Genomic DNA, 15,238 nt, shown 5'->3' with positions numbered 1-15,238 from the left:
CAGTTTGAATAAGAACTACTTCATTCTGTACCAGTTAAGAGTGACTGTAGTATTGTCTGTAACAAGGATTCAGGTTCCCCTTGTGACATGTTCTATTGTGGAGAGGTAACCTGAACTTTTGAAGTCACCCTTTAAACAACAGTCATAAGTCAGTGCATTTCCCAAGCCCAGTGTTGCTGGTCTCAGTAGGCAGAGCAGCAGGGGGAGAATCTCCTTTGAGTGTTCAGACATTATTTTACATCATTCCTAGCTGGGGCATGGTTTGCTCAGTTACATGACACATTCCAAATGCTTTACCTACTGGTCAAAATGATGTGAGGTCAGACACAGAGCTTGGTTGTAGTTACCAACTGAGGATACTATATACAGATTCCTTCTTCTCCAGAGAATCTGCTCTGGAGAAGACTAGAGGGAAAAAAGCCTTAGTGACAGTTTTGTGCATGTTGAGCAGACCACTGTCCAGAAGGTATGACCCGTGTGGACCTGGGAGGGTGCTCCCTCCCTCAGATGAGAAGTGACAGGAATTGAGTCTTCCAAACTGATGTCAGTTTTTCTGGGGAAAATTCCTGTTTTAGTTTTGGAGAAAAACTCTTCTAGGAAAAAATTTCTAAAGAAAACACACCAGAGTAAAACTGTTTCTTCTTTGAAAGTGATGGCCTGTAGGGGGCTCTCTTCCTCTCTAAATGTTTGCCAGCATGGCAGATTATTTCCTCTGTCCCTGCCCCTCTCCCTCCTCCTCCCCCTGCCCCTTCCCTTCTCTCTCCCACTGCCTGTTACTAGCTCCACCCACCCTTCCACCTACCCCTCTCTGTTTTTGGCCATAGTTAGCTATGGTTCTTTAGAAGAACACTCTGATTTAAATAAAACAAAAAACAAAAAGAGGAAACTCTCTCACAAAACTTGAATTGCTTCATATTCTATTTCAGCTGGTGGTTATGCATTTCCATAAATATAATAATCAGAAAGCAAGATGTAATAGATATCAGTTGTAGAATGGCAGAGCTGGTTGATGAGGACAGAATGAGGAGCAAACACTGTGTCTTCCCATATCAGGGAGGAGGAAACCAGGGATATGAGGCTAAAATATGGGGTCTGGGAAAGCTGGGAGGGACTGTGAGTATATCAGAAAGAAAGCTGTGTGCACATATATGTACATTATTATATATAGCATGTGCTGTTATTAAATAGTGCATCATATATAATATATATTTTTATACATACTTTCCCTTCAGTGGTTTGCTAGGACACTGTTCCATATATAAAGTATTTGTAAACCATCCATTCCTTACTGATTTCAGTGGCTAATACTCAGTTCTAAGGGGACTAATTGTAGTGAGGTTCAGGCTATTTTCAAAGACAGCAAAGGCTTTCAGTACTTCAACTGTCTATACTTTTCCAGTCACTCTTCCTCTCTTTTCTTTAAGTGTTGGTTTGACGATAGATGTCTCCATACCCACTGTATTTCTCTTTTCTTCTTTCCTCGGAAAAAACCTGATGTCGGCCATGGCAATGAACCAAAAATATGATGTCATTGGAAAATCAAAGCTGTAGAAAGAAACCGGTGTGTCATCCAAATGAGAAAGGAGCAGCAATAACATTACCTACTAAGATTCGGTGGAAAAGATCTATGTTGATTAAATACAATGATGCTATGAAAGTGACTCTATATCCTAGGGATCTTCAGGTTCAATGCAATCTGTCTTAGTTAAGGTTTCTATTGCTGTGAAGAGACACCATGACCACAGCAACTCTTTTTTTCCCTTTATTTTATTTTATAATACCATCAGTTCTACATAACAGCCACAGATTCCTTTATTGTCCCCCTTCCTGCCCCCTCCCTTTCCTCCCCGCCAACCCCAAATTCCCACCTTCTCCAGGGCAAAGCCTCCCCCGAGGACTGAAAGTGACCTGGTAGACTCAGTCCAGGCAGGTCCAGTCCCCTCCTCCCAGATTGAGCCAAGCATCCCTGCATAAGTCCCAGGTTTCAAACAGCTAACTCATGCAATGAGCACAGGACCTGTTACCACTGCCTAGATGACTCCCAAAGAGATCAAGTCAATCAACTGTCTCACCTATTCAGAGGGGCTGATCCAGTTGGGGCCCCTGACCTACTCTGGTGATGGGATGGCCAACACCCTAATACTTGTACCGGAAACCCCTCCAAGGACTGAGGAATGCGGATGCAGACATCCAGGGCTAGGCCCTGGGTGGAGCACTAGGAGTCTAATTAGCAAGAAAGAGGAGGGTTTATATGATCGAGAATTGTTGAAACCAAGGTTGGATAAAGCACAGGGACAAATAGCCAAATGAATGGAAACACATGAATTATGGACCACAGCAACTCTTATAAAGGAAAACAATGAATTGGGGCTGGCTTACAGCTTCAGTTCCCACAATCATCTTCATGGTAGGAAACATGGCAGGATGCAGGCAGACATGGTACTGGAGAAGGACCTGAGAATTCTACACCTTGATCCACAGGCAGCAGAAGGAGACTGTAAAACAAGGCCTAGCTTGAGCATATAAGACCTCTAAGTCCACTCCACAGTGACACTCTTCCTACAACAAGGCCACACCAACAAGGCTGCACCTCCTATCTTGCCGATCCCCATAGGCCAAGCATTCAAACACATAAGTCAATGGAGGACATTCCTTTTAAATCCTCTACACATAACAAAATTTTCTTAATTACATTTTTATTTATTTATAAGATTTTTTTATTACATATACAGGGTTCTGCCTGCATGTATCCCTGCAGGCTGGGAGAGGGCACCAGATCTCATTACAGATGTTTGTGAACAACCATGTGGATGGTGGGATTTGAACTCAGGACCACGGGAAAACAAGCAGTGTTTCTAACCTCTGAGCCATCTTCCCAGCCACACAATACAAAATTTATGTTATGCTTCTCCCAGAAGCATCACTTTTAGAATACATACAGACTGGGAGGTGGTAGGGCACGCCTTTAATTCAAGCACTCAGGAAACAGAGGCAGGTGGATCTCTGTGAGTTTGAGGCCAGCCTGGTGTACAGAGCAAGATCCAGGACAGGCAACAAAACTACAATGAGAAACCCTGTCTCGAAAAAAATCATAAACAAAGAAATAAAAAAAGAGGACCTATGGAACAATGAAGATACAAAAGAATAAAAGCAGTGTTGTGGTGTCACAATACCTGAATTCACATGACAACTACATGTCTACGAGTGAGTTACTGTAGAATTACTACCCCTTACCACAGAAACCTCTCATAGTCAATAGCAATAAACACAGAGACCCACAACTGATCCATGAACACAAAATTAAGGGCTGAATTCCTGGTCGAAGTATCATTGTAGAAGAGGGAGCAGAAGAATTGTAAGACCCAGAGGCAGTGGATGATGACCACAGCAAAGCAGTGTTCTCGGACACAACAGGACAGTTGCACCGAGAGTGGCTATAACCGAATGGACAAGACCAGGATGGACAAAATCCCGCTTGGCAAATGGAGGAGAGTTCTCTTCTAGCTGAGGAACTGTGGCAGTTGATAGCTTCCTCTTGAGAGAGAGATTCAGTTGTCCTCAGTGTTTGGGCCCCTGAGAGAGGCTACCTAGGCTCCAGGAGATGGCCGTGTATCCATGCACAACTGGAAGCTCCAAGAGAAGAAGGGTGAGAAGGAGGAGGAGGAAGAGGAGTAGGAGGACAAGGAAAACCCATGAAAATTGAGAGGGAATTGTGGTGTTGCAAAGGATTAATTTTAGAGGCGTTTCACTTCCCTGGTGGGATTTATTTCAGGGATGGTTCATGAGGATGTTATGAATGGGGTTCATTTCCTTATTTCTTCTTCGTATGTTTGTCTGTGGTATTCAGGCAGGCTAATCACTTTTCTGTGATCTGTTTCTATCATTCTACATGATCTCACTCATATCTAGAACCCAAAACTGTTAAACTCATAGAAGCTGAGAGTAGATGAAAGGTTCCGGAGGTCATGGAGGTCAGAGGGAGGATTCCTCTGGGAAACATGTGTCAAAGAAGACTAAGTCACAATGTGACAGGAGCTAGATTCTATGGCCTCCTATCAAGCAGTATACTGGCTTTACATACCAAGAATACGATATACTGGGAGAAGTAGAGGGACAGATTTAGGGTTTGTCTAAACACTATGCAGTGAACACTTGTATCCAGTACAATTTTCAATACTCTGTCCTTTTGTCAAATTTTTATGGTTTGGAGTATCAACTAAAAATATTGAAATATATTGAAAAGATACCAAATTAATAAATCAAAAGTGTTGTATACAGCAAAATTGAATGGGATTCAAAATAATTTTATTGCATGTGATAGTTTGTTACATTAAAGAAAATACAAAACTATGAGATTTAATTTAAATAACTTAAATTACATAAATAGTAAAATAAATACACACATAATACACAGAGATACCCAAATGGATGCTGACACGAATGCCCTTACATATAGATAAAAATCATGCTGTTTTGCTGAAACATCTAGGTAGGTTGATTGAATTCATGTTAAAATAAATGAGTCTTTAAAGGATAATTCATGCATTCTTGTAGCCCAGGAGATTTCTCACCACTTGGGGACTTACTTCTTCTCCTCAATCAATCTTGCCAGCAGGTTGGCTGAGGAAGACAGGGCTCTCCAGACTTCTGCTCTGACCACCTCCCAGGCACAGGGGCTGTGTTTCTTCTCCTTCAGGTAGACAGTGATCCTGTGGAAGTAGTTCCTCACAGCCACCAGGGAGTCTTCCTGGCTCAGGGAAGGTTCCTGCAGCTCCACATGCTCCATCAGACAAGCTTGCAGGTCTTTGAGCTGCTGGTAGAGCTCATCACAGAGGGTGTTTAGGAGGGTTGTATTCCAAACAGCAGATGATTCATCCAAAGTGAAGAGTGTCAGGACCTGCTGGGTGACCTCACCCATGACATGGACGGCTTGAGCCTTTTGGATCTGCTGGGCATCCACCTTCTCCAGAGGGAATGCAAAGTCCTTTCTGTCCTTGAGGCAGGAGAGAGGGGAGAGTCTCCTCATTTGTGCCAGGAGTGTGGAGGCTCTCTTGCTCCTGAGGTGATGAGTCTGAGGCAGGTCACATCCCAGAAGGCAGCTTGACTGGTAGTGCATCACCACCAGGAATGTCAGGAGAGCACAGGGCCTGGCCATTGTGAATGTTGCAGATGCTGTTGGTCCTCTGGGCTCTGTGGTCCTGAACCTTCCCCTTTAGGGTCTCTGAAGACCATGCTGTGTGCATCTGTCTTAAATAGGGGAAAACACTGGTTTCCATTTTCTGAATGCTCTCCCCCTACTTTCCAGTTGTCTTTCATTGTGTTTAACTCATTCTCTCTGCTTCTCTTGGGAATTTTTTTCTCACCATTGTGGTTTTCATCTTTGCTTCCCCTTTCACTGCTGCCCTCAGAAAGCTGTTTTACAGCTTTCTTTTTCTAAATAGAACTGTCATTAGCTGTTACACCAGAGATCTACTCTTTGTTTGAAATTTACACATCTATTGTTAAGACAAAATTTTCTCTAAAAATTGTATTTAAAAGTTGTTGAAATTCATTTTACCATAATTTCTGTCTTATTTGTATTATTTACATATATGTTTAAATCACAATGTAAAGTGTGATCTAAATTGTGTCTAAATTAAAATATTGATGCCCATGATGGTGGTGGTGCACACATTTAATCCCAGCATTTGAGAGGCTGAGGCAGGTGGATCTCTGAGTTCAAGGCTAGCCTGGTCTACAGAGTGAGTTTCAGAATAGTCTGGGATACAGAGAAACCCTGTCTAAAAAAACCAAAAAAGAAAAAAGCATTGAGGCTAATGAAATACTTCAAAATTTTGCAATATTTAAAGGCTTTATTAAGTTATTTTCTTCAAATTGCTTTTATTAGCTCTAATATTAATTTATATAAGATGTTAATTGCACCATCAGTGTATCTTCATTATTCACCCAATGATTGTCATGCCATCATGAGATCTCCATGTGTAAAGGCTTGCTATTCAAGCTTGATGAGCTGAGTTTGATTCCTGGAACCAGCGGTTGAAATAGAGAAACTGACTCCAGTAAACTGGACTCTGACCACAAGTTCACACTTGGCAAATTTGTACCTATGCACATGTCCTCAATGCATGCATGCACACACAGCACCACAAACCATCATACACTTATACACTCACACAGATACACACTCCCTCATTCATCAATATGGATACATACAGCCACATGCTGTCACAAAACCATGTACACAAACATACAAACACAATCACACAGTTATGCACATAACATCACACACTCACATACACATATGCTTACACTCACATACAGGCATACACAAACACACAAATGCACACACATGCTTACACACATACACATAAAAACACATTTATACAAATATGTGAATCTATACTCACACACACAAATACATGCATATTACACACAAATACACACACAATACACACTCACACATAGACACACATATGCACACACACATAAACATATTCCCACAATGGAAATACACATAAACACACTCCGCTACACATGTATACACACAGTCACACATAAGACAGATTTTCAACACATGTGCACAGAGAGATACACCCAAACACTCAAGCAAACACCAATGTACACATTCCAACACATACAAATACATACCATCATTCAAACATAAAAACTCATACACATGTACAAATTTCCACACATACACACATTTGCACAAACACACAAATATGCACAATCCCATATTCCACATATATATACAACACACACAAATTAACACACAGAAACATACATGCACATCCTTATACACACATTAGCATAGATACTTTCTCACATATATAAACAAACACACATACACACACACAGACACACATGCACACACACTCAGACACACATGTAAGTCACACACAAATACATGCATAGACACACTCACATACATACACAAGAGTGAGAAGCTATTCAAAATGTCAAAGGTTAATTTTCACTTATTTTGTCTCACAAGTTTGAAGGTTAACTGCATGGATTTTTGGATCCACTGCATAGTAGGAAGACAATGGGACTCACTTCATGGTGGCCAAGACGTAGACAGGGACGAAGTGTGTCCTTAGATTGAGCCCCCAACCTTCCTCCAGCAAAGTCTCACTACCTAGTAGTCACTCATCTCCAACAATCAGCAGGCTTTCACTGATACAGTTTGCTTCTTGAGGATGATGAAGGCTCATGTTCCCTGTGAACACTGCTCCCATGAGTACCAGCCTCCAGCACAAGAAACCTCGAGAGACACTCCATATCCAAACCACACACAGGTAAAGTGTCTGAACACTCGATTTCAAAGGCTTAGGATCTCAAATGCTATGCCATGAGTACTATTACAATCACACCAAATTTATAATCATTTTAATCAGCATGTGATATTTATCCTCATGCACAGGACACTGTAGTATTGTTGAGTCCCTATAAACAATGTTTGTGTTAAATCATAGGAGAAGCAGTTCTAGCTCCTCAACATCTCTTACAGCAGCTAGGGATCTGCAGGGTCGTTTCTGTGTGTGTGGAACATCAAAGTCTTTGTCTTCATTCTGTAAATAATAAATTAATTAATTTAAATAACCACAACAAATAATGTTATATTTGTTTTATGTTATGTAAAAAGCCCTTCTGTGTAGGAGAACATTAGAGTCACTATTCCCCTCACCTCCAAACTCCATCTACCTGCAATATTTGCTTCTCTGCTGTTGATAATTTCTTTGGAGACATGTCCCCTCATCTCTGTGTCTACTGACCCTGGTGATAATTTCCCTGGCTGGCTGTGCAGAACCTTCCTAGTGCCCTTTCCTCCCCTCAGTCCATGGCCTTCTGATGTCTCTCTTGGAATCATTATCCAAGAAGTCTGTCTTTCTGTCATTTCTGTGGATGCACATGGGTAACACGACTAACTTGTAAATATCAAATGTTTAGGAAGGTGAAAGAAATGTAGGAAGCTGTTAAGCATGTTCATAGGGATGGTCTACTGATAGCAGAGTCCCTTAGCTTGGGACTCAGTCTGAAAATCCATTATTACTCAGTTGCCAGTACAAAGCTTTGTATCAGATCAGAAAAACCTGCACACACATACATGTACATGTACATGTACAGGCACACACACACACACACACACACACACACACACACACACGCACACGCGCACACATACACACACAGAGACAGAGACAGAGAGAGCCTGAGAGAATTATTTAATTCATTTAATATATGTGTATTTATCTTGGAGCGACAACAGTTTGTCCTTACTTTTCTTGCTTACATTAAGTGTAAAGTGAGAATCCACGGCCCCTTGGTCTTCCATATTGGGTAGTGATTTGTCAGAGCCTTCATAGCACAGTCTCTTCAGAATGGAGGACCAGGTGATGCTTTTCCTCTTTATTTCCAAAGGTGACTCATTACAAAGGGGTTATCTGAAGTTTCTCTTCTCAGAACAAATTCTCCCTCTCAAGATCCACATGGCTGTGCTTCCCTGATCCCTCAGAGTCAGGATCAGTGTTGACACCTCCCTTTCTGCTCACCCCCTGTGCACTGAGGTCTACAGTGTTCTTCAACCTGTGACAGTCACCCAGATCTGCAGTGCTGGTTCCTCCTTGGTGTGTATGTGTGTGCAGAGCCTGCCCCCAGGATGGTGTTACTTCTAATACCATGGGACTTACTCAGTAGCTCTCAAGTTCATTACCACTCTCTGCTGCACAGTGAAATCTCATCCTCAGCACTCCTTTTTTTTTAAACCTTACTCCATGAGAGAGGGCTTCAATGATGATGTCAGAACTCATACTGGAAGTCATATCTTCTTGGTTTAAGTATCATAAATTCTAGAAGGTTATACTGTAGTTGGTCATGTGAAAGATGTTTGCTTTCAGTTAAATACACAAACATTGAGAGTTGAACAATAGGTCGGGGGAGCCAGAGGCAAAGAACCCTGGAACCGTTGGTCAAAGAGGACTAAGTCACAATTTCACAGGAGCAAGACATTCTGGTATTGTTTGATATCTTCATAGCTGCTGCAGTACAGGGAGAAGCTCGACAAGATGCTAAACCTTCATTTTCCAAAAGAGCAGAGGGGTTCAGCTTCTAGAAAAAGACTGACACCCAGCTTGCTCACTCCAGTTACTTTGTTCAAGCATATACAAAGTTGACATTGGATAGGAAAGGTTCTAACTACCATGGTTTACTTGTTCTTGCTGTCCACGAAAACAGACAACCCACTCAAATCTCATTCCCTTTTGACTATGGCTGGCCATCATCAAAAGTATGAACTCCAGGTTTGCCAGGAGTGTCTTAGGACCTAGGTCGGTGCAGCTGTAAGCTCTCACAGAGCACCAAGTGCAGGTTCTCCAGAGAGACAATATTTCTTCAAGGCTTACACAGCATCAAGACAATTTCTCAGCCTCTGCTGATCAACCCAAACACAACAAAGGCTTTACTGAAATATTTCACCCAAAGTCAGACAAAAAGGCTTTACCATATAATTCATTTAAAGCTGGACATAAAGGCTTTACTTTACATATCACTATATTCTGGCTTACTACTGCACAGCATGCTGGTTATGTACACAGAAAAATACTCTATTCTGGAGAAATGTAAAGATTTAGGCTTTTACCATCAATGAATGAGAAGTGTGAGCTAGGTATATCTACTTATCTAAGCAACAGGCAACGTCAATATCACACGTCCTTCTCTAACTAAGGCCCAGGAAATATTGCAGAAGAAATGGCAGAAAAAAATGGTAAAGCCAGAAGTTGGGGAAGATTGCTGCTAAGTATCTCTGGACATGACAGGGCATTCATGGAATCAAGACAGTTGTGATTGTGTGCTGGAGATCTACACAAGTGAAGCCAGTCTACACTCCAGCTTTTACAGGGAATGTATTCACAATGCTCCATCCCAATCTGAAGTCCCACTGGCAGTGATGGCCAATGGTAGTGTGACCTACGGTAGATGACCCATTCTTCAGTGTATATTACCCTGTACATATGCAAATATGAGATGCACTAATTGGTGTAGATGGGCTGTATTAAAAGGAAAAAAAAGAAAAGAAAGAAGACATGAAGTTGGAATGAGAATATGATGGGGAGCTCTAGGAAGATTCAAGGAAGTGAGAAAAGTGTGTATATAATATACGTACATTGCATTGATATGTGTAATTACCAAAGAATAGATACAAATTGTAAAAAATGTACTAAGTCACAATTTGATAGGAGCCAGATTTTTCTAGCTTACTGTTGTACAACATATTGACTACACAGAATGCTACTTCACTATATATTTTATGAACACCTGAGGACAAGATTCTAGTAATTTTATCTACAATGGAATGGTAATGACAAGATGATTGGATTTGCTTGTATTTAAGAACCACAAAATTTTAACCTTGTCTTAATTAGGGTGGCCATTGCTGTGATGAAACACCATGCCCAAAGCCACTTGGGTAGGAAAGGGCTTACCAGAATTTCACTTCCACATCACAGTTCATCATCAAAGGTCGGGAACACAAAAGGGGCAAGAACTGGAAAGCAGAGCTAATTCAGAGGCCACGGGGGAGTGCTGCTTACTGGCTCGCTCCTCAGGCCTTACTCAGTGTGTTTACACAGCTAGGACAATGAGCTCAGGAATGGCACCACTCCCTACATCATTACTAATTAATGGCCCACAGACTTGTGTATAACCCCAGTAGGTGGAGGAATTTCCTTAATTGAGGTTTTCTGTTCTCAAATGAGTTTAGCTTCTGACACATTGACATAAAACTAGCCAACACACCTGACCCCTTGTCAACAAGACACGGAAACACATCACTGTTATGGCCCAGCCTTTCCTTTTCTTGTTCATCCCCACAGTCACGTTAATATGAACATCACAATACAAAATAGTCCATGTTTTAAGCGTGACACAGTTTTTAAGCATTTACTCACTTAAAATTTTAAAGTCTCTTTAAAATATCCAAACTCAGGGACAGGAGGGGGGCTCAATAGTGAAGAGCACTGACTGCTCTCGCCGAGGACCTGGGTTTGATTCCCAGAACCCACAATGTGGCTCACAGCCACCTGTAACTCCTTTTCAATAGGATCTGATGTTCCCTTCTGACCTCCACAGGAAACAGGCATACATATCACAAACAGACATACGTGAGGTGAAAACGTTCATAAAATACAAATAAATGAAGGTATAAAAAATTTAAAAATATCCAAATTCTCTCCTAAAACCCAATGTATCTCAACTGTGGGCTCCTCTAAATATCAAAAATAAATTAAGCATTTTCTTACTTCAAGAAGGAAGAAGTAGAACACAGTCACAATCTGAACAAAGCCAAATCATCTCCAACAGTGCGAAGAACTCAATGACCAATATCTGGGTTTCACTCACCATCTTCTGTGCTTTTCCAAAGGGCTTGGGTCTCTTCTCCAGATCCACCCCCTGCAGCACACACAGCTTGATCGCTAGGCTCAGATCAGCTCCAATACACACCCGCTGCTCTCTTTGTGGACATCCTAAGGTACTGGCATCTCCAATAGGCTGGAGTCTCTTGCAGAAATAGGGCTGCACTTTCACGATTAGCCTCTCAGGGCTCTTTTGAGGGACTCTAGCTATACCACAGAGTGTCAACCTTCAGATGATCTGCTGACACCTCATCCCTCCAAACCAGCACCAGCTCAATGATTCTTACACAGTGGTCTTTTCTTAACCTCCCCTGATTTCTCAGCTCGTTCTCACCAACATCAAATGTTTCAGTAAAACCAAGGTTTCCTTGTAATGCTTTTGGTATCATGTTAATCATAGCTGATTATTTCTGCTGGCTAACAAGATCAGATTCTTTTTTTTTTTTTTTTTTTTTTAGTTTTTTGAGACAGGGTTTCTCTGTGTAGTTTTGTACCTGTCCTTGATCTCATGCTGTAGATGAGGCTGGCCTCGAACTCCCAGAGATCTGCCTGGCTCTGCCTCCCAAGTGCTGGGATAAAAGGCGTGCACCACTGCCTGGCAGCTCTCAACATTCTTATCTTCCAAGCTCCCATGGAACAGATAACCAAGCTATGAACACTCAATGGCTTTTCTAGCCCCATGTTCCAAAGTCTTTCCACAATCTTTCCCAAAACCCATGATCAGATCTGTCACATGAATGCCCCCTTAATCTTGGTACCAATTTTTGTCTTAGGGTTTTTGTTCTGATGAAACACCATGACCAAAGCAACTTGGAGGGGGAAAGGGTGGTTTTGGTTTACACGTCCACAGCACATCAAGGGAGGTCAGAACAAAAACTCAAGCTGGGCAGGAACTGGCAGGAAGGCATTGATGCAGAAGTCATGGAAGGGTACTGTTTCCTGGCTTGCTTCTCATGGATTTCTCAGCTTGCTTTGTTACAGAGCTAGGACCATCCACTTAAGGATGGAACCTCCCAGAATGGGACAGAACCTTCCCCTCAAGTATTAATTAAGAAATTGCCCTACAGACTTACTTAAAGATCCATCACATGGAGGCATTTCTTTTGATATTCAGTCCATTCAGATAACTTTATCTTGAATCTAGTGGACATAAAACTAACCAGCATAATGTACCCTATAAATGGGTTCAATTTTTATGCTGTAATGTGTTAGTTTTAATAAAATTTATACTATGAAAGTATATAAGAATGCATAGATACAAAAATAATAATATTTGATGACACAGAAAAATAATTTTATTCCATAAAGGGAAAATGTTTAGTTATATTAAAGAATATGTAAATTTTCATATAGTATTATAACTTAAATTTCATACTTAAATAAATTTTTACACATATAAATAGAAATAACTGGATGAATCTAGAAGCAAATGTCTCTACAATATTATGCGATACTGCTCATAACTGATGAAATACCCAGGAAGGTTGGTTGAAGGATATTGAAATGAGTGAGAGCATTGAGAGAGCAGAATTTGTTCAGTGAGGTGCAGGATCCTAGCCCAGGAGTATCCTCTCCACTTTGGCTCAGGGGCTGTGTTTCTTCCCTTCAGGTAGACAACGATCATGTGGAAGTATTTCCTCACAGCCATGAGAGAGTCTATGAGTTTCCTTTACTGTGTAGAGATTGGGCAGAGCCTTCCTAACACAGAGACTCCTCAGAATGAAGAAGCAGAAAACGTTTTTCTATTTATTCCCATGGGTGACTCATCACAGTTGACAGAGCTTCGCTGATATTGCTCTCTCTTAGGAACCAATTCCTGAAGGACATGGGGTTGTGCCTCACTGTTCCCCCAAATTCAGGACTAATGTAGACATCTCCCTCCCTGTCTAACCTTTTACCACTGATGTCCACAGTGTTCTTCAATCTGTAGCAATGACCCCTACCCTGAATGCTGGTTCCTTCTTCATCTGTGTGTGGAGAAACTGATGCCAACGTGATGCCATTTTCCAAGCACCATGTGACTCACTCAGTGGCTTTTGAGTCTACCCATACTCACTGCTGCACAGTGACACAATACTCTCTGTCCTTCCTTCGTACAACAATCCCTGAGAGTGTGCTCACCACACCCTGATGACATCAGCTCTCATACTGGATATGGTGTGTGCCTGGATTTCAGCACCATAAATCCTAGAGGATTACTGCTCTTATCTTTAGTGTGTTCATGTTTTGTTTTCTGTAATGACTCACGTTTCCAGGGACCAGAGTGTCAAGAATCCCCAGACAATAACATCAACAAAGTGTTTTGTCTACATTGCTGTAAACATTTTCCAGCTTTTCTTAATTTCATTCATAGTAGGTAAGTACTAATTGTTCCCTCAAATACTCTTTATATAATCCACACTTGATCATCAAATGCTTGTTGTTGGAAATGATTGGATGGGTGTACAAGATATACTGATGGCTGAGCATTTGATTACAGTTATACAGAAACCAAGCCCAAGGATGTTTATCCAGTTTGATTACAGTAAGGGATTAAGGTCCTTGCATCCCCATCTCCACTCAACTCAAAACTCATGGTAGAGACAATCAGACTATTCTTCCAGAGAGGAAATCTGTATATTTTAACTGTATATAACTTTTCATTTAATTTTACACTATTTTTGAGGCATTCATTTAATGACAGGCTTCTGCACTTCTGTCTTTTCATTACATTTACTCCATAATGATGATAGAGTAAAACGACACAAGTAGATAGCATCCATTCTAATTTCATGATACTTAGCTGTTTGTTTAGTTACTTACTGATTTATTTACTTTTGTCTTTTCGGTTTTCCTAGAGAGTAAACGTCAGTTTTGGGTCTTTGCATAGAAATGAAAATATGATGTCAGTTCTCATGAAAGCAAAAGATAGAAAGAGACGTTTGTTCTCAGATGGGAAGCAATAGTAGTAATGTTTGTAACGTTTAATATAGCACCCGGGAAATCCTAAAGCTGTGAAATAAGAAGTGATAATAGGAAAATGACTGTGTTTTCAAAGTGACCTAAGATTTAATGAAGTTTCAATAAAGTTTAACAACATTGCACTCAGAAACAGAGACGTCAGTCCTCAAATGCACACAAAAGCACAAAGCACAGTGTTGGGGGTACTACAGTACCTGATTGTATACACTGTTACAGTAATCAAGACAGCAGGACACTAATACAGAAGGAGATACGAGAATCAGTGCAATGGAACAGTTGGTCCAGAAATAAGTACACACAGCTGCATCCACCTGAGTCCCCTGAATTACCAACAGCACACATTGGGGCTGGGGGTCTCTTCTGTAACTGTGGCTGGGAGAATAAATCTAGGTCTCTATCTGCTGCTTGGTACAACAATCAATCAAAATGTTGAAAGATCTGAATGAAAGTGCAGAAACTTTGAAGTTGATAAAAACAGTCTTAGAGAAAACACTTCATAGTAGCTATACACAAGGGCTTTGTGTAAAGGCTTCAGACAGCCCAAAAAGCAGCAAGAAGTGAGAAATGGGAACTGGACAAAAAATATCTAAAATTTCAAATTTTCAGCATAGCAAAAGAACAGTGGCCTAAGTGAAAATATAGCCTATAAGGAGGAAGGAAAAGCATTTCCACTATTCATCTGACCAGGAATTTGATACTAGAAAGAATAAAAATGTTAAAATGTTAAAAGAACATATAATTCCATTAATTCACAGGCAAGTGAAAGAAGAGATAGTTCTCAAAAGGGCAAGCACAAAGTGGCAATGCCCATTTGAAACATGTTCAGATTCATTAGCTACCACGTAAATTTCAAATCAAAACTACAT

The 15,238-nt window shown here is 40.9% G+C and overlaps 1 protein-coding gene across 1 annotated transcript; it reads right to left on the bottom strand.

Moving 5' to 3' along the window:
* Nucleotides 1-4,582: 4,582 nt before the first annotated feature.
* LOC102909889 (interferon alpha-12-like) lies at nt 4,583-5,155 on the bottom strand. Its single transcript, XM_006975956.1, has one exon. The coding sequence runs from the start codon at nt 5,153-5,155 to the stop codon at nt 4,583-4,585; it is 573 nt and encodes a 190-aa protein (XP_006976018.1).
* Between the last annotated feature and the right edge of the window lie 10,083 nt (nt 5,156-15,238).

Source organism: Peromyscus maniculatus, chromosome 2 (assembly GCF_049852395.1).
Source record: "Peromyscus maniculatus bairdii isolate BWxNUB_F1_BW_parent chromosome 2, HU_Pman_BW_mat_3.1, whole genome shotgun sequence".
NCBI classification, from domain to species: Eukaryota; Metazoa; Chordata; class Mammalia; order Rodentia; family Cricetidae; genus Peromyscus; species Peromyscus maniculatus.
This window is presented reverse-complemented; position numbering and strand designations above follow the sequence as displayed.